The sequence below is a fragment of the Heloderma suspectum genome, chromosome 8, assembly GCF_057233095.1.
Source record: "Heloderma suspectum isolate Gila_16-S chromosome 8, 16-S_ref, whole genome shotgun sequence".
NCBI classification, from domain to species: domain Eukaryota; kingdom Metazoa; phylum Chordata; class Lepidosauria; order Squamata; family Helodermatidae; genus Heloderma; species Heloderma suspectum.
The window spans coordinates 24,310,115-24,337,985 of NC_139465.1; the positions used below are offsets into that span (position 1 = coordinate 24,310,115).

Genomic DNA, 27,871 nt, shown 5'->3' on the forward strand with positions numbered 1-27,871 from the left:
GAGTTTAAGCCATGTGCACCGAAAGCACTGTAGATGTGCCATTAATTCAGAGATGCAAAAAACTATGCTATTTTATTTTTCCATGCCTTTCCTAATTTATTCTGTGTGGGTGCATGTTCTAATGCTACAGCTTCTAAAATGTCCTGATGGCTTCTCTTATAACGCTGTGTAAGCACAGGGAACCCATATTTCCCCCCCTACTGCTGTGCCTGATTGGCACAAAAAGGGGCAGTTAGGTGTGTAACTCCTCCCACCTCTGAAAAACCCCTCCCCTCATAAAGCAACAGCATACATATTGGCAGTGTTCACACATCACACTAAACCATGGTTTAACATAACATAGATGAGCAGGAAAGATGCAGTGAGCCTTGGATTTCTGCATTCCCCCTTCCCCTCCTCTTACCTTAGGAAACATTTGGAAGTGTTTGCTTCTGCTTTGGGTTAGCCACAACTTCCTGTGCCATCTGAACCAGAAACTATGGTTAACATTAAGTACGGTTAGGTTTAACAAGCCAGCTTCAGAAACCAGTCTGAAATTGGCTTGTTGGGAATGAACCGCTGTTAACCACCATTTGTTACTCCAGCCAACACAACAAACTGCAGTGAAGGGAAAGCAAAAGCTTCCAAAGTCCCTCTCCTGGACGTGTGGTAAGGGACTGGGGATGGGGGAAGAGTGCATGAGCCTGGGGACCGCTGCAGCTCATTTGTTTGTGTCCTGGTTAAGGGAGATGTGCTCATGCGACCACTGTTTATTTCAGTAGCAACACATGCAATACATTGCGTCTGTTTATTTAGCACGGAACCGGTTTGACCACAACTCTTCGTGCCAGCGCAAGTCAGCCTGGCTAAGGCTGTGCTACAACAGAGGATAATATTACGAAGGGCGGGAAGAGCTTCCACATTTACAGAGAGAAGGAATGAGATGATAGCAGCCGTGATGCTCACCCCTGCACATGCTCACATTACAGCAATCACGTCAAGTGCTTGAACATGGACGGGGGGGGGGGGGGGGCGTTGTGCGCAGAGTCTCCCCCTTCTAAACTGTACAGTGTCATCTAAAATTTAGAATATCGAGAAGCGTGTGACAAACTTGTGTAAAAAGGAGGACAATTAATTGACAGCAGGCGCCCTGAGATGATTCGGTTATTACCATGAGGCTGGGTTAGAACTCATGCAGTCTTGGGCTCTTAGTAGGTCATTGCTCTACGTGGCCGCCTTGCTTGGTTAGTGCCCGAGTGGATGAGTTGAGAAGGACGACAGATGTGTAGTCTTTGTCTCCAGGAGATGGTACTAACTCCTAACCTACTGGCTGAGCAGACAAGGCATTCCTTTCTCGCGTTTGCTGCCGGGCCGGGTTCAGTTCTTCAGCTCGCCCAGCCTGAGCTTGGCGAAGTCCGTGGCCACCTTCAGGGCTTCGTTGAGGCAGCCAGTGTTCTTGCCCGTCGCCTGGGCGGAGAGGTCTTTCCCACCACCCTTGCCGTCCATCAGCCCTGACACCCGTTGCACCCATTCGCTAGCCTTCAGCCCTTTGCCAGCAACTTCCTGAGAGAGGGAGAGAAAAGGGGGAAGTTCCCAGAATTCCCCAGCCAATCTGAAGTTGGCTCGTTAGGAATGCACCACTGGGGGGGGGCTTTTTGCTGTCTCAACATACATAGGATGGCACCCTAGGAGAGCTTCCCACCAGTTGCTTCTGGGGACTACCAGAAATAGCAGAAGCCATGCTGTGTTCAGACTGGGCCCAGTGAGAGAGAAGGAGGCTTCCTGGGGGAATCCAGGACAGAACAGCTCTCCAAGCGATATCAGGCATGCCGTTCACTGCCACAAGATGTGGTGGTGGTCGCTAGCATAGCTGGATTTAAAAGGGGGCAAGACAAACCCATGAAGGGTAGGACCATCAGTGACGATCAGCCACGACAGCAAAATGAAACCTTTGGGTTCAGAGACAGGATGATAATAAATAGCAGCTGGGGTGGGGGGAACAGGTAGGGGGCTATTGGCTTCGAGGTATGTTTCTAGGCTTCCTGGAGGTGTCTGGCTGACTACCGTGGGAAACCGGGTTAGATGACCCTTTAGTCTGATCCAACAAGATTCTCCTAATGTCAAACATTCATACGTTTTTAAGCTGGTAAAAGAGAGCAGGATGGTAGCAGGAGCAACTAGAACCGCACGTTGAAAGCTAATCATTCAAGGTTGCAACCACTGTGAATAGCAAAGCTTCTACAACTCTAGGCCAGAGAGAGAATGCAGCGCCTACCCTCCAGTTATTCAAACATTCTCTGTCTGGCCAGGTGGTGCCCCAGACAGTCACAACTGCTGAAATCACCCCCCCTCCCCAGTTACCTGAGGGACCTGGCATAAGCAGATGATCTTGCCTGCTTCATTATCCACTGTGAAAAGCATGGCGGCTGTCTCAGGGGAATGAGTCTTCAAGAGCTTTAAGGATTCATTCAGGGCCTGCAGAATGACATGTCTTTGGTTAAGACGGGTGGAAAACCTCAGGACTGGTGGGGGACCAATCCGGCCCTCTTGGGGTACCCAGATGGCCATGTCCCCTTCCCCCAACCACCAGTGTTTGGTGGTTTCCCAGCTTGTGTGCATTTCCCCCCGCCCCTTCTAAAATATTTAAATGCCTCTCCTAAGGCTTAGTTACTGGCAGTAGCAGTAAGAGTTTCAAGCTAAAATATGCTGGTACTTTTGGTAATTTGGCCTCAACCCTTTCATCCTTGGCCCCACCCCCTTTGCCTCTGGCCCACCCACCACTGGAATGCGACCCCCAAGAGCTTCTCTGAAATTTAATTTGGCCCCCGGCTGAAAGTAGTTCCCCACCCTTGGGTGAAGGGAACGAGCACGCTCTCTTGGTATCTGATGGTGAACCAGCCTAATCTCAAAATCTAGGCCAGGCCCAGAGAAGACCCACAACAGAGCCGGAGAGGAACTGGACACTCCTAGAATACAAATGCCAAAATGGAGCTGCTGCACGTTGCCCTATTTTGGCCAAAATGGAGCTCCTGCACTTTGCCCTATTTTGGCCTCCCCAGGCCTATTTGCCCTAAACGGAGCTATTTTGCCCTATTTTTACCCTATTTTGCCCTATTTTTCCTAAGTGGAGCTAATTTGCCCTATTTTGGCCTCCCCAGGCCTATTTGCCCCAAATGGAGCTATTTTGCCCTATTTTTACCCTATTTTGCCCTATTTTTCCTAAGTGGAGCTAATTTGCCCTATTTTGGCCTCCCCCAGGCCTATTTGCCCTAAATAGAGCTCCTGCACTTTGCCCTATTTTGGCCAAAATGGAGCTCCTGCACTTTGCCCTATTTTGGCCTCCCCAGGCCTATCCAACATTTGCAGGTTCTCTCCCCACTCAAACAATCCTGCCCGCGTCCTAACAACAGGGTCCCGTGGAGGGCAAGGAGAGGGGCTGCTGTTGTCACTCAGGTGAGTTACCTTTGCAGAAGCTCCACTCTCCATTTCAAGGATGACCAGCGGCTGGTTGGGGTGAGCCTCAATCAGCTGTTTCGTCTTGTCCAAAACCTAAGGGAAGAGTCGAACAAGAGACCAGCTTGCCCGTCAGCCTTGGGAATGCCACAAGGAAGCTCCTATCAGAAGACGGGAGGTGCATCTTCAGTTACATTCTGAACTCTGAGAGGGCATTGATTTGAGAGTACAAAATAGACATGGAGCATGTCTTGGGGGGCGGGGAGCAGAACTGAGTGGGTGGGATTGTATTTATGTGCTGCCTTTCAGCCGCGATCTGCTCCCAGAGCAGCTTGCAGCAGTTAAAAGTCCAGCACAAAGGATATGTTATATTACGGCTACATAGGGGTCTGTGTGGCACACTGCCCTGGTGCTTGATGATGACGACAGAATCTAGGATCTGCCCTCTGGAGGGAAGGGCTGAAGCAGCAGCAGCTGGACTCAGGCACTGGCTGATGGCAACAGCCACATGGCAAAAGGAATCGTAGCCCTTTCTATACAGCTGAGCCCCTCATATACAATAGTGGGAGGGAGGAGGAGGAGATGAAAAGGGGACATGCTCACTCGTTTCTGGATGTCTGCTTTGCTAGCACGGTCGAGATCATCCATAATCTTCTTTAATGTTTTCAGGGCCTCTCTCAGCTCATCTTTCTGCCACTGGGGAATGACGGCAGTGGCCAGGGTCTGCAAACAAAAGAAAAACTCGAACCTAGGGGTGTACGGATTCTGTTAAATCTGCTCCATTTGTGTTTTGTGGTTTGTCCAGGCATCTTTTATTCTATAATCCACTCACTGATGAAATCGGAGTATTATTATTTTTTTAGGGATGTACGAGATTTTCATTCCACTTGCGCAAGGGCACATAGCACAAGTGCAAATTTGTGCAAATGCTCCCCAAAAGTAAAGAACTGGTCTGCAAGTCCACGGAACCTGTGTGACTCAGAAAAAGCCGGTCCGCTGTGGAACCCGCAGGTCAGATTCACTGAAATCCGAACTCGTTTGAATCCATTGCAGATTTCTCCGACTTCCCTATTTGAACTTGATGTCTTTTACAGTTTTTGACTTGAAGTCTTTTGCCAACATTTACAGGGACACCCAATCTGCTGTATTCCCATCCCCACAAGCAGGGCTCTCTCTCTTTATTGCATCTCTGATCATGGCTACAAGGGCAGAATTTACCCACTGAGAATCTCACTCAAAGCAAACACATGTCTAACCCTTATGGCTCTCTGTGGGCAAGCTTGAGCAATGCCAGGTTTAGCCTTAGAATGTACGAAGGACTGGAAAGAGGACATTCAAGGGCCCGCTTCAGGTCTTTGCATAGCTTTTTGATCCTTGTGGTAACTACTTACGCACACACACAAAATCAGAACAATGCAAAAATAATTTTGCATGATTAATTAGCATCACAGATTTGTATTCTCTGCACAGAGAATTTTATGCTGCCTTGGCAAACAGCTCTGCCTATGAATCAAATGCAGCGTGGCCAGCAGACTCCAGATCCGCCTCCAGCAAGCTGATGCTGCCTTTGCTGGTTCTCACATGACTGATCTGGCTTGAGAGTCCTGGGTAAGGTTCCCAGATCGTACCTCGCCAAGGTCTGCGATCTCACGCTGGACGTCTTTGTTAGGAGCAGTCTGGATGGTCACTTTGGCTTCCAGCTCAGCAAGCAGCTTTTGAAGGCTGTCTACTTTCCTCAGAGCCTTGGAGAGAAAAGAGCGCAGAATTCTGAGATGGCAGTTAAAAAAAAGAGAATGACTTGTACTCTCCAACAAGCCAGAATGCCAGGCTGTCTAGAAGCATCATCAAGCAGTGCTCTCGTAGCCCCACAGCTAAATGGGACCCACCGCAGATGCACACACTGGCTCTCCCCAGTGCATCTGCCTGCTCCGCCTCTGCTCACCTTCTGTGCTTCTGCTCCAGTGACAGCCACTATCCTCCGGATGCCCTTTGCAATAGCTTCCTCCGACACAATGACGAAGTGGCCAGCATGGCTGGAGTTCTGCAAATGCCTGTGAAGACACCAGGAATCAAGACATCCATACACGCTTACAGTACCGCCTGCCCAGGCAAGTGAAGGAGCCTCACTTCAGAGGTTCATCAGAAATGGGAAGAGGCAGCTCTTCACTGTAGAACATAAGAGCAGCTCTGCTGGATCAGGCCAAAGGCCCGTCTACCCTAGTATTCGGTTTCCACAGCAGCCAACCAGATGCCTCTCGGAAGTGCACAAGCAGGACATCAATGCAACGGACACATTTGTTCATGCTGGATTTTCCCGACTGACCCTCTGTCAGATATGGATTGTCCTTTCCCTTCGCAATCAACACCACAATAGACCAAGCTTCAGGCTAATACGACTTTATTTTGTTAGAGCCTAGTCTCCCTACAAATGCAGATTCAAGGAAAACTCTCAGGCTGCCCCCAGGCTCTCAACATCTAATCAACCACCTCTAAGCAGAGGAGACGAACCAGAGGGAGAGACCAGAGGGAGAGAAAGTTACTGGCCATCTGGGGCATGAACCTCCCAGCCAAGCTAGCTTCACAGGGATGCCCCTCCCTCAGGGTGGCTCCCTCCTACATTGGCTTCCAAGTGTGGCTATCCGGGTCGAACATCTGAGCCCTGTCCCTAACTTTTCCCGCTTTGCTTTGCATCGTGCCCTAGCTAGCATCTTTCAAGTCATACCCCTCTTCCTCCTCGGAAACTTGCGTTCTCACGATGGAGGGAGGGGGCAGGGACTCAGTTTGGGCGATCTGTTGGTCAAGGTCTTGGGAGGACTCTCTTCCAGCATTTTGGTTCACTAGGGAGGGTCCCTCCCCCAGCCTCTGATCTAGCTGCTGCTCCAACTGATTGGAGCTGTCAGACATCTCAAGACACTTAGACTCATCCCTGACACCCTCTTCCCCTTCTATATTTTTTCCCCAGCATATGTTGGCCTTTAACAATTTAGACTGTAGGCCTGCAGGCAGGTCCTGTTTTATTTTTAACTAGCAAACAGATTGGTTTGATACAACAAAGCTTTCAAGCAAAGTTACACAGCTGTTAGACTTGGACACATTGTGCTCACTCCATCTGAGTGAAGCCATGCCCACTCACAACCCCAGGCACAGCCCCTACCATGGTACACCGCTGTAGCCCCCTGAAGGAGGGATCTGTCGACTCCGTTCCCCTGCAGGGGGAATAACTCAGAGCTGTATAACTCTGTCCCTTGGACTCTCCGCCTGGCTTCAAACTGTCTCAACCGCAAAGCTATGCGCTGGTTAGGAAAGCCTGCTGCCTAGTGAATGAAGATGGTATTGCAAGCTTCAAACATACGGACACTTAAATTAAGATTAATGCATTTTAAAAAACAAGTAACCTTTAGGGGCACACCCTGGGAGTCCCCTTAGAATGCACGCCAAGTTCCCAGTATCTAGGTTTCATCGTCCTGGTGCTATGGCACTGACAGACAGACACATTCATCATCATCATAATTATCAATAACAACAATAATTATTAGATTCTGCACAGCACCTAGAAATTTTAGGCACTTTATCAGTAAGAACTACAATCCACAATAGTGACATGGGTCTCCGCCCCACTGGGTTTGCAAACCTAGATGAACAGGATAAAGCTGGTGCAAACTTGAGAAACGGCACACAGCAACTTCTAAACGTCTCTGTTCTACAGAAAGCTACACACATGCGCACAACACAGCTCTCCATCTATGGATCTGAACCCTCTCTTCACCCCAGCCCCTCCTGTTGTACTCACGTCCCCCCGCAGAACTCAATGGATGTGATGGCGCCAGCAGCACTGGAGGGATCAGCCAGCATGTCCTCGATGGGGATGCCGATCGAGACAACGCGGACAGGGTCAGGGTAAGTCTCGTCGAACACCGCTCTCAAGCCCTGGATGGCTTTGGCTGCGGCCAGGGGGCAGTCCTTGGAATACACAACCTGGGGAATTGACCGCAATGGAGCCAAGAGTGAGCTGGGGAATGGAGCAGCTATACCAGGGGTGCGCAACCTTTCCGGCTCTGAGGGCCACACATGATGCTGGCCGGGGTGTGTGTGTGTCAGTACCTGCATGTGCATGACCACACATCCTAGCAAACCTGATACAGGTTGCCCCTTCCTTCTAGTAGAAGTAGCAGAGAAAGAGCGACCTGTATCAGGATTGCTGGGGGAAGGAGTGGGGAACCTGCTCCCCACTCCCTTCCCCAGCAATCCTCATCGGGTTCACTCTTTCCAGCAAGGAAAGAACGATCTGCAGGAGGATCTCTGGGGAGGGAATGTGATGACAGCAGGGTCAGGGCAACCTTGAGGGCCACGATTAAGGTCTTGGGGTCCACATGCGGCTCCCGGGACCTGGATTATGCGTTCCTGAGAAACAGAACCTCTGAGACACTCAGAGAAACAGAATTTTTCATTTCCTCAGGTGTTCCGAGGCCAAGCTCCTTCTCTAGCAATGTATGGCCCCAGAAGTCAGAGACAGGACCTCACTTAGCTCTGCTAGTGAAGCCAATGCCAACTTCAGTTTAAGCTCATTTGCATTTGAAGCAGGTTAGGAGCTCCTTACTCTCAAGCTCTGTCTAATGACAAGCAATACATGCTAGATTGGCTCAAGCTGGTCAGACATAGCCAGATGCACAGATCAAAGCAGGGAGACGAATACATGACACATTTGGGGGACAATACCGCTCTACACTGCGGTGTTGGATGACCCAGACAATGTGTGCAAAGTGCACAGGATAAAGGCTGTTTATTTTCATGCGTGCATTCATTCTCTTGCAGAGAGACTGAAGACTACATTCAAAAAGTCCATGCCATGAGTGTGTTTCCAGAAAATCTCTGGCACAAAAGGGGGAACATTCTGTGAAAAAGACTGCCACATGGCCGTGTCAAAGATCCAGGCTGAGCTTTGGCGGTACAAAAAGAAGTGTTCTGAGGCTGCAAGGACAGGACCTGGAGTACAGGTCTGTATGCTTCACACCAGCCTTGTAAAGAGGGCCAGAAAGTTACTAGCTGGAAGAAAAATTACTAGCCTTTTTGCAGGTTAGTGAAAAAGAAAAGAACATGGCCTTCTAAAAGTGGTTAGGTCGAGGAAGGATGGGTCACTCTGTTCCTCCTCCAACAGCCCACTTGGATTCTGTGCTGGATGCCAAGGAAGGGGCTTCCCTTCTTCCAGAACCAGCATGGGAACACAGTGGGCTAGCAAAAGAGGGACAGATCCCTCCCTCCCCTAGCCACCCGCAACCAGGGTGGAAGGAGCTTCGATTCCTCCATGGCCAGCATGGAAGCTACAATGGCTAGCAGGAGAGGTATGGAGCAATCTGTCCGTCCTCCGCCAGCCTGCTCACTCACTTGGATAGAATTCCTCAACACCTATGGCGACCAGGTGAGTAGTTAAAATTAGGGATGTCAGAGAATTTCGCCACGAATCTCGGTGGCCCCTGAAATCGGTGGCGAAACGGTCTGCCCCCCCCCCCCCCCCCCCCCCGGGACTTACCTTGGGCGAATCTCCCTGGTGGAGGCGGCTCCGGTTCGGTGGCGGCCGGTCTTCTGACCGGCCGCCGCCATTTCCAAGTTTAAAAAAAAAAACAAACGTGATAGGCTACGTAAAGATTTACGTAGCCTATCACGGCTAGATTTTTAAAAAATACCGTGATAGGCTACGTAAATGTTTACGTAGCCTATCACGGCTGAGTTAAAAAAAACACAAAAAACCGTGCGTACGCAAATGGCGGCGCCCATGGGCGCCGCCATTTGCATTCCTTATTTTGGACGTCTAGTCTACGTAAACATTTACATAGACTACGGCGAAAACAAGGGGAACGCAAATAGTGTAGCGTCTACGCTATTTGCGTTCCCCTTATTTTCGCCGTAGTCTACGTAAATGTTTACGTAGACTAGACGTGCCAAAATAAGGAACGCAAATGGCGGTGCCCATGGGCGCCGCCATTTGCGTACGCGCGTTTTTTCTCTTTTAAATCAGCCGTGATAGGCTACGTAAACATTTACGTAGCCTATCACGGCTGACTGCAGGGACGCAAACGGCGGCGGCTACAGCCGCCGCCATTTGCAGACCCGGCCAGCCAGGATTTGCGGTAGGAGGGACGGGGCGCCTCCCCACCCCGGCCAGAATTTGGGGGGGAGGGACAGGGCGCCTCCCCTCCCCGGCCAGAATTTGGGGGGGAGGGACGGGGCGCCTCCCCCCCACCGCGAATCAAATTTCGTAAAAGGTAAGTGACTTTCGTACATCCCTAGTTAAAATGCAAGGCTGGCTTCACACAACCAGCATGCAGGAAAGCTGCTGAGCACCACGTGGACTCGCACACCAGCCTTCACACAGCAGTGAAAACAGTACCTTGGCTTCCTGAATCATTTGATTAGCGATCTCTTCTGCCTTCTTGATTTCCAGAGTCGACATGGCTCCCTTGGCAGTGAAGTCAAAGCGCAGCCGGTCTGGAGCAACCAAGGAGCCCCGCTGGTCGGCCTCCCCCAGCACAGCACGCAACGCAAAGTTGAGGATGTGGGTGGCTGTGTGGTTGCTCATGATGGGCCTTCGCCTCGGCTGCAAAGCAGAGACAGATGTTGAACTGGGGTGAGTGGGGGCAACATGCTTATTGTGAGCAGCCCCGAGAACTTTAGGTTAAGAGGCAGCTCTAAATATAAAATAAATAAGGATGTGTCCTCCTGCAGTGGCCTAAAGCAAGGCTGTTGACTGGTAGCCTGTGGGCCAGGTCTAGCCCACAAAGCAGTATTACCTAGGCACTGGCAGCCCATTTTAATCAAGTTGTGACTTGCCCAAAATTGCCTCCTGTTACAGTCATATGGGGAAAAGTGGCTTTCTATCAACATCTGAGGTCCTCCTCCAAGGGAGGTTCAGAGGATGGAAACAAGGGAGAGGGCCTTCTTGGTGGTGGCTCCCAATTGTGGAATGCTTTCCCCACTGAGGCCTACCTGGCACAAACATCGTCATCTTTTTGGCGCCAGGTTAAGACTTTCCTCTCCTCCTAGGCATTTGACGGCATAGGATGGGGCTTTTAACGTCAGTTGTTTCATCAGCAATGGTACTGTGTTGTTAATTGTTTTTAGCTGTTTTAAATTGTTTTAAATTTTTAATATGTTGAAGATTTTATGTTATGTTTTAATTATGTTGTACGTTGGGTTTTTGTGAACTGCCCAGAGAGCTTTGGCTATTGGGCAGTATAGAAATGAAATAAACCAATGAAATGAATGGAATGTTTTGAGAATCATAGACTCACAGACTAGTATGGTTGGAAGGGGCCTATAAGGCCATCGAGTCCAACCCCCTGCTCACTGCTGAGAGAGAGAGAGAGAGAGATCAAGGGCTAGTGTACAGAATGATGTACATTAATGGAGTTCTCTGCCCTTGATTATTTACGACTGGAAGCTGATTCCATTCAAAAGCACCGCATAGGAGTTGATGTGCACTGATAGGTAAGTTGTATTTATAGGGTTAGGTCTGCGATGACCCACTCAAGGATGAAAATTCAAGCATGAACCAGTACAAAGATTATCCAGGGTTCAAACCTACATCGTCTTTCTTTGGGCTTCATATTGTAACGTGTCAAGCCTGCATGCCTGAGCGCACATGCTCTGCAATGATGAAGCCTCATTTCTGGGTAGCACCATCTTATTGTATTTAACCAAAATTACATTCCACCTCTAGGGGGAAAAAATTAAGATGACTGGCAAAAAATGTATTAAGAAACAATAAAACAGATTCCAACTTTTTAAAAACCAAACACAAGTGGAACAGTAATTAACACCCCCCCCCCCAATCGAGGAAGAGTAAAATGTTTACTAAATTTATTCAGGCCTAGGCTAACAAAGAACATCTTAGCCTGCCGCCAGAAACTCATCAAACTGGGTGGCAGGCAAGCAGCCCTGGCGAGAGTATTCTAGGGTCAAGGCGTCACCACTTTGAATGCCTTTCCCCCCAGTCACCACCCACCTCCCCTCAGCTGTCAGAGACAATCAACGAAGGGCCTCTGAAGCAGATTAAAGTCTGGTCACCTGGGAGTGGGGTTGGGTGAGAATTCATTTCCGGCCTGCAAGCTACTGTCTGAAGACCAGAGCAGCCCCTCAGGGTACAGAAGTCAGTCATCTTGGCCTAACCAAAGATTCTTCCACGTTTGAACTGTAAGGGAGTGTAGTAGAGTGGTTACAGCAGCCTCCCCAACCTGGTGCCCTCCAGATGTTTACCCTACAACTCCTGTTAGCTCTGTCCACCACGGCCAAAGGCCAGGAATAATGGGAATTGCAGTCCAAAACATCTGGAAGCCATCAATTTGGGGAAAGGTGGATTAGAGAGTCAGATCAGACCCAGGGAGACCCAAGTTTAAATCCCATTCAGCCACGAAGCTCACCAAATAATGTTTGGCTAGCCACTCTCTCAGCCTGACCTACCTCACAGGGCTGTTGTAAGGGTAAAATGGGGGAGAGAAACAGGTACACCCTTTTGAGTTCTTTCAAGGAAGGGCAGTATGAAAATGCAATGGAATGAATAAGTGACAGGATGGGATTCTAGCTCAAACATCTTGATAATGAACACAGAACAGAGCTCCTTCCCCTCCTTCATGAGTCACTCACCTCGTCAACGTACAGCCGGACAGTGTCTCCCACCTTCAGGCTCCCATAGACCGTGCCCACATGGAGTATATAACCTCCACGCACCTGCACATTTTTCACAGTAAACTCTGTCTTCTGCAGAAATTGAAAGCAGACAATAACTGACCGCTGGCAAGAGCAAAAATAGCGTCAGACGGTGCGGCTCTTTCAATCAGTCACCCAATCAACAGCAAAGGTTTACGTGTTTTGTTGTAAATATTTATCACTATGCCACTTTCCCACTACAAAGCAACTTACAAATGTAAAAACAGCAATGAAATCCGTATTAAACAGAGTTAAAAAAAATCACCATAAAGTATAAAAACATAAAGAGCAAAACAAAACAAGACACAGGCAAAAAACAGAAGCAAGAGCAGCAATCAGCAAGACAATGAAACAGCAGTGAATCGATAAAAATGGTAAAACAGCAGAAGATGCACCTTAACCATTAAGGGGCCCCAATGAATTAGGGTGCAATACTATGCTTGTTTAGAAAGAAAAAAAGTCCTACAACAGTCAGTTGTAGGACTTTTTTCTGTCTAAACATGCATTGGATTGCACCCTAAGACACTCTTGACTTGGCATCTAAATGATGATAATGTTGGCACCTCACATATTCGTCTGTGATGGGGTGCCACCATGGAGGAGGCCATGTCCCTGCCTGCCACCCACCTAATCTCTGAAGGTGGGGGCAACTGGAGGAAAGCCTCTGATGTGCAACTGAAAGATCAGGTAGGTTGTTAAGAGAGACAGATCCTGAAAAGTTGGGGGAGTGCAAAATTCCAAAATCTGTTACATTATTCCTGGGACAAAAGCAGGCAGTTATGTTGCAGTCACCAACAGCAAAGTGAAGCCCTCCCACCCAAGCGATTCCAAGCACCAAGGTTACCGGGCAGTCTTTTAGCCCAACTTACATCCTCACTGCCTTCATCCTCCTTAACGAGGTAGCCTTCATCACAGATCTGTCCTCCCTGCTCAGCATAGAAGCAGGTCTGGTCCAGTACGACCCCACACTCTTGGCCTGTAGAAACTTCCCCCACAAATGTCTTCTCCCGGCGGAGGGCTTTCACTGTGGCGACGGGACTGTCAAACTCTGCACATTGGAAAAGACAGGTGGCGTTAGGGACACAAACGCCTCTTTGCTGTGCTAGGCGGCAAGGAGAGCAAAACAGGAGAGCGGTGAGGGTTACGCTAGTAAAATATGGATGTTCAGGAACAGAAGATGTGGCTTTTGCTCAAAGTGCCAGAGAACTCCCAGCCGCTTTAAAGATCCTCAGTGAGAAAGGATGGATGAAATGTTGACTAAGGGTCACTTCAAAAATATCACTTTTTGCCCACTACAGTCTTAAAACCAGTGTGGTGAGAGCCAGTGTGGTGTAGCGGCGAGAGTGACGGACTGGGAGTCGGGAGATCCGGGTTCTAGTCCCCACTCGGCCATGAAGCTCACTGGGCGACTCTGGGCCAGTCACAGACTCTCAGCCCAACCCACCTCACAGGGCTGTTGTTGTGAGGATAAATTGGAGAGGAGGAGGATTATGTTGGGTTCCGTGTGGAGGAAAAAGGGCAAGATATAAATGTAATAAATAAATAAATAATAAATAAATAAAACACTTTATTTTAGGGGATGTAGGAAGTTGCCTCATACTGAGTCCGACCACTGATCCATCCCTCTCAGTACTGTCTGTCCTGACTGGCAGCGGCTCTCCAGGGTCTCAGACAGGAGCCCTTCCCAGCCTTGAGGGCCACGGATAGCACCCGGGGCCTTCAGAACGCAAAGCACGTGCTCCGCCACTGAGCTACGGCCCTTTCCCTTACATCAGGTGCAGAGGCTCTATCTGGCCCTCCCCAGAGGGGCATGACCCCATTCCCCACCCCGACCCCTTTCCCCTCCAACCACCAATTCATCGTTTGGTGGTTTCCTGGCTTTTGTAGTCTCCCCCCCCCCCCCCATTCTGAAATGTTGAAATGCCTCTCCTAAGGGCTAATTACCGGCAGTAAGCGCTTGAAGCTAAAATATACTGGCCTTTTTTGGCCCTGCTCACCCCTGGAAGGCAGCTCCCACATGGAATGCGGCCCTCGAACTGAAAGAGGTTGTGCACCCCTGCCTTAAATAGAGGCAAAATTAAATCTAGGAGGAAAATCCTAAAGCCAAGTCTCCTAACCTGAATGTACTTATAAAAGAAATCAAATATAGATTCTCCAAATCCAGCTATTGGTTTGCAACCCTCGGTGATCCATTGGATGTTCAGGCTTTAGGGAAACCAAGGCTTAAAAAAAAAAAAATACTAACTTGGGCACTTTGAAGCTGTGCTGCAAGGCAGATGTCACACCAACGCAGTGAGAGAGAATATGCTGCATTACAGAGAAGAGTTGGAACCTACCATAGGTGCCACTGGGGTCCGACGAGTAGCTGTACTTGAGGGAGTCGTCTGTGGCCTCCAATCCCCTGGACCGGAGCTCTTCGATAGCATAGATGTCCAGCATGATGAAATCTTCATCACCGCCTCCCTTGCCCTGGGACTTTAGCTGGGAATGTAACAACCACAAGGGTGAGAGGCAGCCAAAGAAGCCCTCCACACACCAGCAACAGCCTAGCCATGTTCACCAGCTGGTGGGAAACAGAACAGGAGAAGCCAGAGCAGCCTGACTAATGAAGCTAAGCTTGGGCACACAGCAGGTGCTCAGAAGACCCATCCTAGCTTTCCACCACGTAGCCAAGAGACGAAGGCCAGAAGGGCTGGATCCAATGACATTTTTAAACTGAAGGGAGTTTTGAAGAGGGAACTACAGAAGAAGGGATGCAGAACAGTCAATAGCCAGTGCTTACACAGCTCTTTCTGTAAGCATTGAAGATTTTCACTGCCCTGCTTAGGGGAAGCATGTTTGTCTGCAGCCCCCAGACAGAGCCTGAAGCCCAACTCCTTGCCATAGAAGCTTGGGGAACTGGGTCTTGTCTACACAAAGACTTTCCCTGTCTGAACTGGCTCATCACGAATGCATCCTTGCTCAAATGAAATTCAAGGTGGTTTTTTCCTACTTAGGTACACTCCAGCAAAATGTTGGCACGAACTGCATTTTGCTCGGCTTTTTCCTCGTGCCCTCTCCACAGGTAGCGCAGATTTTTTAATCCAAGTATGTGTACACCCTGCCCTGTTCATGGGGCTCTTGGCTGTCTTCCGTCCAGACTGATACATTTAACACCTGGTAAGCCAGCCTTCACCAGGTTGGGGAAGAAAACCCAGATGTATTGGATTCCTGCTCCCATCAGCTCCAGCCACATCACTAATGGTGTGGGGAGTGATGGGTGTTGTACTCTAAAACATCTGGAGGGCACCAGGTTGGGGAAAGCTGTGCTAAGCTTTGGCAATGCTGCAGCATTGGGTGTTCCCAGAAATATTAACCAGAGCACCTGAGAGGCCTCTCAAGTGCCCTAGTTCATATGTTATATGAACATACAAAGCTACCTTGGACTGAGTCAGAACATTTGGCCCATCAAGCCCAGTACCGCCTACGTTGATGGGCAGTGGCTCTCCAAGGTCTCAGGCAGAGATCTCGCTCAGCCTTGCTAATTAAGAACTTCCTGCCTGGAGATGCTGACGACTGAACCCGGGGCCTTCGGCATGACAGGCACGTACGTGGCTTTACCACTGAGCTGTGTCCCATTCCCTACCCAACTCCATGCCTTTGAAAATGCGAGCCATGTACAACTAATCCTCCTGCCCTATGTAATGTGGACTAATTATATTTACCAATATTTATAAATAACTTACATTATAGACATTTCTAGGCAATAAACAAACAAGACAGTATAAAACCACAATAAAATACTGTATAAAATAGAAGCTAATGGCCAATAGAAGCTGTGGTAGAAGAATGTAAAATCTAGCGTAGGAATGTCATATTTTGAAGGGCTAATAAACAAAAGGGTTGATTATTCAACAAAAACCACCAATGTACCTTGGGGAACCTGACTTTGATTGTGCAGCTGACTATTTATAATCTGTATACATTTATCACTTACACCAGGGCTGGGATCCTCCAGATGTTGTTGGACTCCAATTACCATCAGCCCCAGACGGCTTGGACAACAGTGAGGGATGATGCAAGTACTAGTTCATCAACACCTGGAGGGAACACAGTTCCCCACCTGACTTGCATTTTACTATTTTGTTGTTGTTGTTTTTTTTAAAAAAATACAATCCTTGGGATATACATTCATTTATATATTATAGTTCTATACCTCCCCATAGCCAAAGCTCTTTACAATTTCTATATAGAGATATATATCTATACAGATATAGATGTATAGATATATATCTACAGACCCCTTTATAATATAGATGGGCCAAGACATTCAAACCTGAGGATATATTACTCTTTTGATATGCCCTGGTGAGCCTCACGTTATCCTCTAAAGGCATAATCCTATGCATGTTTAGGCAGAAAAACAATCCTACAACTCCCAGCATTCCCCAGAGAGTCATGCTTGCTAGGAAATGCTGGGAGTTGTAGGACCTTTTTCTGTCTCAATGTATACAGGATTGTGCCCTAAGCTGGTAATGGCCAAGCCCTACCTGGGCGGTCTTCCTTTCCTCCTCAAAGCCCTCCATATCAACTTTCAGGCCCTTCTCTTCTGCAATGAGGCCAGTGAGATCCACAGGAAAACCGTAGGTGTCATACAGCAGCCAGGCAGTGTCTCCTGGGGAGGGGGATGAGAAAGGAGGAGCCAACCATCAAACCGTTGGTGTAGCACCCAATCAGTCCAACTTCTCCCTTGTCGGATTACTGCAGGGTTCACAAATACCACCTTGACTTGCTAGCCAAGCCTTTCTTTCTCCTGGCACCAATTCCTCGAGCCTTCTAGTGAGGATGGAAGGCTCCAGAGTAAGGAAGTGTCTTGTTTTACTTGTGAGGAATTTGGAGGAGGAAAAAAACTGTGGGTGAAATACCTGCTCTCTCTCCAAAACACGACACAAGTGAAAGAAAACCTGGTCTTTCCCTTAAGCCCAGGGTTATCAAGCACAGAGGGCTGGAGGAAGAGGCAAGGTCTTCCATCACTTGTGCCCAAGGCTTCGCTAAGAACAGAAACAATGAGAGAAACGTCTGCTGTTTCTTTTCTTCTCCAAACTGCACCCAAGTGAGAGCCTGTCAGAGGCTCCTGGGAATCTCTCTCCTCAGAGGGCAAGGGGTATTCGCCTGTGGCGAGCAGATAAGTAGAACTATGGAATCATTGCACCAATTCTTTTCAAGTGTAGAGAGAAAGAATGCTTTGCTCCTTTGGTTTTCTTAAATTGATTTTTAAAGCTTTTAGAGAGGAAGTAAGATTCCTGTTTTTGGAATGTCTGCATTTTCCTTGCAAGCTCCTGAAGGAGGAGTCTTCACTCCAAAACATTATGTTATCACTCAGCACTGGTGTCCTTTCCTCCTTTTCGGTTTGCATGCTCAGAGGAGCCAAGATGGTTCACAGAGATGGCTGCTTATTACATCATCAGAGATGAAGAAAAAGGGATTATAGCAAAATGTGTGTTGTGGAGTGTACATGAGTGTGAAAATAAGGTCTGCCCTCTTGTTGTCTGGGCCAGGCATACATTGGAAGCTGGACTTCTCCACCCACCAACCCCAAGTGCATCAATCCTGTACCTTCTGCTCCCATAAATAGACACTTCAATTTAAGGAAAAACTGATCACACCATGTGGAGTCAGGAAAGAAGATTCCCTTCCAGCCCCACCCGATCACAATGGTTAGTGACCTTGGGAATGGGGCACTGCTTTCCCAAGAGGCATGTGGCTTGGCTCACTTCCTTGAGTCAACCGGAGCTATTCATATGCAAGGGCTGCACATGATGGCGGTTTCTTTCGTACCTGGAATAATTTTGCCATCCCCCAAGCTCTGAATCTTTCTGTCGAGGATGCGGCGCCCTCTATTGAGTGTCTTCAAGAACTGAACCTCCTCGTCATTGATAACGTCTTTTACCATCTCTGGGTCTTTCTTCAGTTCAGGGAAGGCACCACCCTGGGGGGAATGGAAGCCGTTAGACCAAATCAACATCTCTGTCTCCCTCAGCACCCCATGCAATGCGAAAGCCGCAAGAGCAATGGTGAGAGACATTTTTTAAAATGTTTTTTTTACCAGCGATTGTACCACCACGTCAACCAGTGTGGCGAAGAACCCTTTGGGAGCACTGAGTTTCTCATGAGCATACCGCACAGCACGTCGAAGGATGCGCCTCAGAACATACCTATGAAAGGGGAATGGAAGGCAGGGATTAGTCTTATTAACACAAAACACATTGGAATCGGAGCCAAGATTCATTGGCCGTGCCCCTACTCTCTTGCTGCACAATTAAGGGACCATTAACACTGTCAGTTCTCCTGGGATAACAACCTCTGAACTCACTTTAACCTGCGATTCAGTCAATGCTGAAAAGGTCAAGGGCTCACAACACATCTTTGTTTCACAAGGATGTGTAGGTGACATACCTGGAATTCTTAGCTCATGCGGGCAGGAGTTGTTACCTCAAGAGGAGGACTCTGAAACAGCAATCTGTGTGACTTCATTCTAGAAAATGGGCACTGTGCAGTATGCAGATTTCCACTATCAGGCCTTTCAACCCTATTTATGTCCTGACTTTCCTCAGTGAGCCAAAGGTAGCTAACAATGCAGGTTAAGACAATGATTTAATAATTTCTAAATGAACTTGAGACCACAATAAATACTATAAAGCAATTATAAACATGCTAAAACACGCTGAATTGTCCTAGAGAGCCTCAGCTATTGGTTGGTATAGAAATGAAATAAGTAAATAAATAATAAAAGAGCGAAGTAAAAACATTCAGCAAAATAAATAAATTTGACCATGCCACTTCAAAAAAGCAACCATTTATCACCCAAAGCCTTCCTAAAAAAATGTTTTGACTATTACATGGGCAGTCATTAGAGTGGGAGGCTAATCTCACACCCTCAGGAAGGAGTTCCAACCCTAGGCGCAGCCACTGAAAATGCCCTCTCCTTGCTCCCAACTAGGTGTATTTCTAGGGACATTGGGACGCACAGGGGGGCCTGCAATAAAGGTCTCAGTAGGTGGGCAAATTCATTTGGGGATTAATCACTAATGAGTTTCCATCCTTTTTCACCCAGCTCTTCACCACATGTCCCAAACTGAACAGCAGAATCGCGTGCACCCTCACCCCCTGCCTGTATTATCGGGCCTTCCGCCATCCGAAAGGGCCACAGTGATGGTTCGGGCATGGTCAGCCAGGACACGGTATGCCATGTCTATGCCGTCTGCATCTTCCTCGCCAACTTGCCCCGTGTATGGCCTGCAGCCAGTGCCCTACAATGAAGAAGGAATAAGGTGGTGGAGAAGAGATGAAGAGAAGCGAAAAGCTTAATGAACGAGAGCAGGTAACAGTGCAGGAGATTACAGACATTATGATGTTTTGTTGAGGTCCTCTGGCCTACTGGCCCTCAATAGTACAGTCACCCCCCATTTCCCACTTGGCATTAGCCTTAGTAGCAGCTCTGGAAATGAGAAATGAAGTCAAGCTCTACTGAGGCGTTGGAAACTGTAACCCAATTGCACAGAGCACTGTAACTGTGTTCGGTCAAGTGCAACTGCAGTTCCTCTTCAGACTTTCCCCATCAACATGAGAAGGTCAGGAATGGAGCTGCTGTCCTGATCATGATTTCATAATGCCTGCTATGGAGCCCTAAAAGGGTCAAACCTAGCTTGCAAACAAGCTAGATTTGACCTTTTTGGTGCTCTGTATGCTCTAGATGCCATTTTTTTAGTTTAAAATTCTTTAAGTTCATTTTGGGGGGGGACTGTACTGCCGGGGAGTCCAGGGGGGCAAAAATGGTCCCCAGACCTCCCGCAGTTGCCCACTCTTGATATATATATATATATACATATACATACACACTGCCTTTCTGCCAACAGGCCCCCAAGAAAGCTTACAAACAATAAGGATGTCCTACAATAAAAATGTATTAAGAACAGATACAAAAATACAAAAAAAATGACAAGAGCAAAAACAACAATTCTCATCCTAGATCAACAAAGGCCCAAGCAAATAAAAGCAGTTTAAAATGTCCATATTACAGACAGTAGGCGGACAAATGAATATTTCTCGGGAGCATTTCACAATCAGGGCAGCACCACCATAGAGTCTCTGGTCACCACTCAGTTTATCTGGCCTCCAAGGATAAACACTGCACCAAGGGGAAAAACAACCTAGACTCATACATTGGCCAGAGAAGTAGCAGCTGCAGGGAGCTTGTTTCGCTCTTCCCTGCCTGAAAGAACACATATACGAACTTTCAAACTAGGAACTGTGCTGGAGTTTTGCTTTTTTCCTTCTCCCTCCCAATCCCTTTTCCTTTTGTGTCATGTCTTTCAGACTGGAAGGTTGAGAGCAGGGACTTCCTCTTTATTAATCTTTGTAAGCTGTTCTGGGAGCCTTTTTTGGCTGAAGAGTGGGGTAAAAATGCTGTAACTAACTAAATACCATCCAGAGACAATCCACATGTTTGAAATATTAACCCACACCGAGCAATCCACCCAATCCACATGTTTGAAATATTAACCCACACCGAGCAACTGGACTGGTACCTTCTGGATAGCCTCAAAGTAAGGCACAAAGAGATCTGTATCATAGTTGGACATCTTGTTCTGTAGCACAGACACCAGCCTCTCTAGGCCCATGCCTGTGTCAATGCTCTTCTTGGGGAGAGGTTTCAGGGTCCCATCAGCCTCTCTGGTACAGGAAAGAGAAATACACCATTATAAACGAAGGAAATGCAAACAGAGAGACTCACTTCTTCCTCATTCCCAAATGCAACTTAAAAACAAACAAACACTAGACTTATAAAGTCAGTGTGCTAAAAAATCCACATGCAAATTAAAGCCAATATAGGGGAAATCCAGGAGGAATAACCTGCCCGCTAACCAAGCAAAATCTCTTCTGAGAAGCAACAGTTCTAGGGCAAGTTGTCCTCAACGTTTGTCACAGTGAGCCTCCCTGGGTCAGGAAATGTGGTTCATTCCATTCCAAGAGAAAACAGAGACAAGCTGGAAGGGCTGAAATATGATCCTAGGCAGGTCAATGAGACTAAAAATAAAGGAACCGGACATTCAAATTGCTTTAACAGAAGCAGGGACAACTAAAAATGCCCCAACATATTACAGTTGTTGCTCCACTGGGATCCTTTCAATGTCACCTGGCAACAGCTGGTCATTAGAAGAACTACTATTTAGCTTTAAGAATTTTGTCTGAATTCTGCATTTTTCCCCTTCCCTCCCTATTTTGTGCTGCATCTTTTAAATTGCAAGCCGGCAGGTGCATATTGATTGTATGTAAGCTGCTCTGGCAAGTGGCTGAACGGGGGTGGGGGGTGGGATACTTTAAATTATCACAATCCAGCCTACTATCTTCAACATCTAGATCTCAGGAAAGCTTCCCCACTAGATACTGAAGATGGGGACAGTGGAGGGAAGAGACTAGAATTTTGCATTATCTTTACCCTGACTGCAAAGCAGACAGGAGAACACACACATACACAGAAGGCATCAAGGGAAAGGAAAGCAGTGTTTGCCCCACCTGTTGAATTGTATGAACACCAAGTTCCAGATCTCCAGCACGTTGGGATCATCTTGATTGACAAGGTGCGACGCGTCCCGGTCTCCAATCCGGTCATAGTGCATCTCGCTGCAAGGTCCACATGGCCCCGTATCTCCCATTTCCCAGAAGTTATCCTTCATGCTGCCCGGAAGAATCCTACTCTCTGCCAGACTGCGAAGAAGGAAATGGCTGATGAGTGACAGGGCAGCACAAGAAAGAGTCTACAAGTCACAGGTTCCTTGAATTGGTTTAAAAGAAGCCAATAATGGCCTAAAATATGCCAAAGCCACTTGACCTCTGGGTCCCATCCAGTTGATTCCCTGTTTTAAACAAGGAGCATTTTCATCACATTAACAAATGGAAGGCAATGGGCCGGTTTGCACAACACAGCTGGTCCATTATGGTGTCTTTAACCCACGATGAGCTATGGTGTGTGCAGCTGCCATTTGGATTGTACAACCCCTGATCGTGTTGATCTGGGCTTGTGTCATGTCATCCAAGCCCAGGCATACTGCAAGTCATGGGTAGGAGGAGCAATCCTATGGCTACTAGTCAGTGGCTAGACAGCCATAGGATATCTAGTTTTCCGGGAACCGACCTTCCCCCATTCCACGGCCCCATGCTCCCTGCTCAGAAGAGGAGTGTAGAGAGGCCGCAACAGGGCGTTCCAGGGGGTGTTCTGGGGCGGGGAAGGCAGAAATGCCAGTACGACACATCCTATGTGTCATCCAGCAGCCTCCTCCCCTGCTCTGCCTTCCAGCGGCAGGAGAGGTGTGGAGGGAATGATCCCCTCCGTGCTTCTCCTGCCCTGCATTGGATAGGTGGTCACCTCTGAGTTTGGAGGTGGCCGCCTATCCTCGTAGGACTGCACCCTAAGTGAGGGTAGTTTAATCCTCAAATAACCTACAACGACTAGATTCAGATGACACAGCACAACCCCCCAATCAGCCGAAATGGCAGGTGCTCAATCAAAACAGCTGTAGCACATGCTGCAGGTCATCATGGGTTAAATAACTCACGATGAGGTGGCCGTGTTGTGCAAACTGGGCCAAAATATCCACACATAACATTAAGCCATAACTTAGCACTGAGCACAAAGGAGCCCACACAAAACTCCAGGCTTGCATGCTCCCCCCGCCCCCTCCACTTGCAAGGCCAGGAAGAGGAATAAACCAGAATTAAGTTACGCTTTAGCTGTAGGAGTTTCCTGGCTCAAAAAAAAAAAAAAAGCAGAGGCATAAACAGAACCACAGGAACCAGTTTATAAAGTCTCTTCTACTTTCTTCAAACACTGCCATGCCCAAAACTGCCAGGAATTGTTCTTTAAAATAAACTCTAGTTGAACAAGGCAGAAAAACAAGCCAGGGTTTGTAGCTGGCTTGTTTAGCTACTGACTAGTTTATTTTAACCCACGATTCCTTGTTCGCATGTAAGACAAACCAGGAATCCGCTTAAGTGAAACTGAATCCTTGTTTATTCTTCCTTCTGGTCTCCCGGGTTTAGCGTTACATGTGAACCCTCCCATTGCATGGAACAAAGAAGCAATTTACATCATAGCAAAGTTTGGAAATAACAGAAGGGGCTTTATAAAGAAGCTCTTGTGATTCTGTTGATGCTTCCTTGCATTTTCTTTGCCTTCCTTAGTTTTCTGTGGAAGTCAACAGGAAAAACATGGGGAGACATCCTGATAGCCTCTGCCCTTGCTGTACAATATTTCATGGGGGAAGAGCAGGGGAGGGAGGTTCTTGGTCTCCAAGATGCAAATGTAGTTCCCTCTGTCCCTGGAATTTCCCAAACAGCCCCAACTCACCCTAGATCCAGCCAGATCTGTTTACAATCTAAGTCTGGCTGCAGACCCGCTGCCTCGTTACCCCCAAAGTACGTGACGTACAGCCTCTCCAGGGGGATGCCGAACTCTTTGGTGAGCAGGTCCAGGGCAAATTTGCAAGCCAGTTCCTGGGGGGGGGGGGGGGAGAATACAGGTCCATGAAGGTTTTGATACATAAAATAACCTACTAGCTTTCCAAAGGAGCTTTATGGTGCAATCCTATGCATGTTTAGACAGAAAAAAAGTTCTATAAATCCCAGCATTCCCCAATCAGTTATGCTATAGGACTTTGGGGGTAAAATCTAATGTAAGTCCTACTTAGAGCAGACTTATCGATATAAATGGGACTTAGGTTAGTCATGATTAACTTAAGCCCCATTTATATAACTGGGTCTACTCTAAGTAAGGCTCACATTGGATTTTACTCTCTCTGTCTAACCATGCATAGGACTGTGCCCTTAAAAACTAGCTCATCATTTAGATTATGCAGCAGACATCACTAGCAGAGGTGATTAATTAATGCCCCACCTCAGACTTTTTCCTCTACTATTAAACTTTTTAAACCAAACTATTCCAAATTCTGCAAGAATCAAAACTTTATGACCACAACAATCTAACAATTTTAGCATGGCAGTAGATTGGAATTTCTTTGATTTTAAAAATGAGATCAGGCTGCCTATGCCATTTGGATTGATCAAACATGAACCAGCTAGCTACCTGCCAAAGGCTGCCTGCTACATCCCCACCATACCTTGAAATAATCTCCAAAAGACCACGAGCCCAGCATCTCGAAGAAAGTGTGATGGTAGACATCCTTGCCAACGTCGTCCAGGTCATTGTGCTTCCCGCCTGCCCGAATGCACTTCTGAGTGTTGGCAGCCCGTGTCAGCTTTGCCATGGGGTGAGAGGGGTCAATTGTGTTCAGGAAGATGGGTTTGAACTGAGAGAGAGAGAAAGATGTGAAACGTAAGATCAGGCTGCCCTGCTGTCCATCACTGCCACACCCTGTAGCACTGAATTCCAAGAGTTAACCATGCAGTATGTGAAATAGTACTTCCTTTTGTCTGTTCTAAACCTACAGCTGATCAAGGGCACTGGTTGACCCAGAGTTCTAGACTGATGGGAGAAATTCTATCCACCCTCTCCATGCCACTCATAATTTTATAGATGTCTATCATGCCTGACCTGATTCATCCCAGCGTTGGCAAAGAGTAGGGTTGGGTCATCCAGGGGGATGGTGGCGGAAGAGTGCACATAGGTATGCCGGTTCTCCACAAAGAAGTTGATGAACCGTTGGCGGATATCGCTGGCTGTTAACATCGTCTCCATCTTGGGACTGCCACTCAGCTCTGGTGAGAAAGAGGGGAAAGAGAAAGCACAAGACTTGAAGGAAACACTGAAAATTATATATACGGACAGGCTGCAGTACCTGGGAACTGGAACTTCAGGTTGCGGCAGGTGCCACAAGCATTTACTCCAACTGCATCTGCTAAGAGGTCGCAATCCTTGCGTAATTCAAATTATAAGGACCACCAGTCTCCAGACAGCTTGAGGAGTGAGGGGTTTCCCACTATGATCTCCAAAGTAACAACAACAACACCCCACCCTCTAAACCAGGTGAGGGCAGAATTCAGGCTTGTGGGATCTACTTTGTTTTACTAGAACCCCAAGATCCACCAATGGGAGTCAAGTGCAAAATGGCGGCTCAGAGTGGTGTGTTTGCTACTGCACCCAATGTGCCGTACATTGAGATGACTTGCATGTACAAGTATAAATCTGCAAGTGTGTTACTACAGATCAGGAATTCTAACACGTTAATTTAAGGTGAGGGGAAGTCCTTTTAGTTGTTGCTATTGTTAAAAAAAACTGGGAGTCAGAAACTCTTGCTATCTAGGGGTTTATAACACTTTAAAAATCACAATACCATAAATATACTACCCATAATCTATCAGTCTACTGGTACATCCCAATTTGCACACTCTTCCTCTAAACTATGCTATTTGTGAATGAAGTCCACATGTGAAGAACCCACAGAGATATATCCTTGATTATCCGCTCCACACTTCTGAAATTCCTTAAGGGCACAATCCTATGTAAGTTTAGACAGAAAAAAATCCTACAACTCCCAGCATTCCCCAGCCAGCATGACTCTCTGGGGAATGCTGGGAGTTGTAGGACTCTTTCTGTCTTAACATGCATAGGATTGCGCCCTAACAGAATTACCAATGTTTTTTCAGAAGCTCTATCATTTTAGGAGTCAGGGAGGGTTATCTGTGCACCGAATCATTCCAGTTAGTAATGATAATTTCTCTGTACAGAATCGTTCCAGTAACTAATGATAATTGCTCGTGTTATAACATGACAACGCAACACATACACTTTACCCATTTGTTTAACAATATGGGGGACACACACACAAATGTACATAAACACATTGTACACACAGTGCTTTCTTCACAAAAACTAACAAGGGACAGTACATGCTGGCTTAAAGAACACCAACTGCAGAAATGGCTCTGCAGTAGCAGCAAGAATTTGACAGCCTTCTCTCCTTAGATATCCCTGGTTGCTCTTTATCCCCTCTTGCCAAACACACAACACTGCAACCATCCACCTGATTCTTGTGCAGGAGAGTGAGGGTGAGATGAGAGAGGGACACAGCAGCTTTCAGGGAAGGGAATCGCTACAGAAATAACAGAGAAAACAGATCTTATCCTTGCTACCTGCTGTAGTCAGGAAGATGAAATCAAAGGTAGCAGCCTCCTCAGGCTATATCTTCAGCAACACCGACGAGGTGTCTACAGAACAAATATAGCTCCAGATATCTCAGACAAGAAAGCCAAGGCATGCATTTCAGGAAATGCTGAAATCTATCCAGGGTCACTAGTCAATCATAATGCAGAAATGAAGAATTATTTTCTAGCCCCACAATCCTGCAAGGAAGTCACATTTATTTATTTAATTTCTATACCACCTAATAGCTGAAGCTTTCTGGGCAGTTCACAAAAAATACACATCATAATACAAGATAACAAAAACATAATACAAAATCTCTAACATACAAAATTTAAACCACTTAAACAGCTAAAACATTTACAATAGGAGAACAAACCTGACAGAAACAACTGACATAAAGATGCCATCAAATGCCTGGGAGTAGAGAACAGTCTTAATCTGGCGCTGAAAAGATGACAGCGTTGGCACCAGGCAAACCTCAGATGCAACTATGAGCAAAACCCACCCAGGACAATGGATGTATAACAGCATCTCCCTAGGCTGAACTATTACCCTACCTCTGATGTAGCAATGTAGAGGATTCCATAAGGAAAATAAAGGAGGCAAGGGGAGACAAGATCCTACGTAAGGAAAACAAATTGTCCTAACCCCAGTGAGCCAGAAATGAGTCCCCAGAATAATAATAATAATAATAATCTAAAAAATCATAATTCATTGCATGAATACAAATGATTATCTGCCACATGGGAAAACCTAACTGCAGTATTGCATGGTGCCACATGGTAAATTGGTCTATATTGTCATGGCAAGAAAGATCTTACAGCTCCACTGCTTCTCTGGATTTCTGATCAGGTGTAAAAGTGTGGAGAGATTCTCCTGACCGCTTGGCAGGGGGCAATACAGAAGCAACCCCATGGTTAAGTCTTGCCATTTATTTACTTATTTGTTACATTTATATGCTGCCATTTCCTCCAAGGAGGCATACATGACTCTCCTCCTCCTCCTCCTCCTCTTGTTATCCTCACAACAACCTTGTGAGGTAGATTAGGCCGAGAGTGAGTGACTGGCCCACAGTCACCCAGTGAGCTTCATGGGGCCGAGTGGGGAACTAGAACACGCCAGCCCAGCCCAACGCTTTTCACCACTACACAACACTAGGACAAATGGGTCACCAGCAGTCACTGACACGTGTATATCCACCTGCACCCTGATGCCACCATGAGTCGAAGCACCAGCATGTCCTGCCTTCAGAGACACACCCCCTCTAGCCCCAACCCATGGATCACACCGGTATGCGGCGCGGGGAGGATCTCTGGGGCTCACCCACAGCTGACATGTCAAGCCACCACCATGAACCAGACTCCCAAGATCCCCTGCGGCTGCGGCCCATGGGCAGCCCCCAGAAGAGCTGGGAACCGGCTTGAGCTTGCAATGGGAGGCTAAAATCCAGAGGGAACACCCAGCCTCCATCCCTCCATCCGTCCAACGCCCTTCTACCCAAATACAGTCACACCTCGCCTCTATTACCGGTCTCTCCGCAGCTTTTCCACCAGCAGCTGCAGCAAGGCTTTCGCCGCGCACCCAAACCTGCTGTAGAAT

At 47.5% G+C, this 27,871-nt stretch overlaps 1 protein-coding gene across 3 annotated transcripts; it reads right to left on the reverse strand.

The window, feature by feature from the left end:
• Window positions 1-47: 47 nt before the first annotated feature.
• On the reverse strand, window positions 48-27,871 carry AARS1 (alanyl-tRNA synthetase 1). 3 transcript variants are annotated; one of them, XM_084813113.1, is made up of 22 exons: window positions 27,800-27,871; window positions 26,260-26,419; window positions 24,722-24,885; window positions 24,288-24,476; window positions 23,519-23,664; window positions 21,688-21,879; window positions 20,700-20,844; window positions 19,276-19,421; window positions 18,218-18,326; window positions 17,950-18,100; window positions 16,662-16,786; window positions 14,469-14,613; window positions 13,002-13,180; window positions 12,070-12,183; window positions 9,818-10,024; window positions 7,223-7,407; window positions 5,375-5,483; window positions 5,061-5,174; window positions 4,036-4,155; window positions 3,442-3,528; window positions 2,341-2,454; window positions 48-1,542 (listed from the first exon to the last, which is right to left on the reverse strand). In XM_084813113.1, the coding sequence occupies exons 3-22, from the start codon at window positions 24,863-24,865 to the stop codon at window positions 1,357-1,359; spliced, it is 2,907 nt and encodes a 968-aa protein (XP_084669239.1). In that variant the 5' UTR covers window positions 24,866-24,885; window positions 26,260-26,419; window positions 27,800-27,871; the 3' UTR covers window positions 48-1,356. The 3 variants fall into 3 exon arrangements, with proteins under 3 accessions (XP_084669239.1, XP_084669238.1, XP_084669240.1); XM_084813112.1 differs by lacking the exon at window positions 26,260-26,419; XM_084813114.1 differs by lacking the exons at window positions 23,519-23,664; window positions 24,722-24,885; window positions 26,260-26,419; window positions 27,800-27,871 and having other exon boundaries at window positions 24,288-24,459.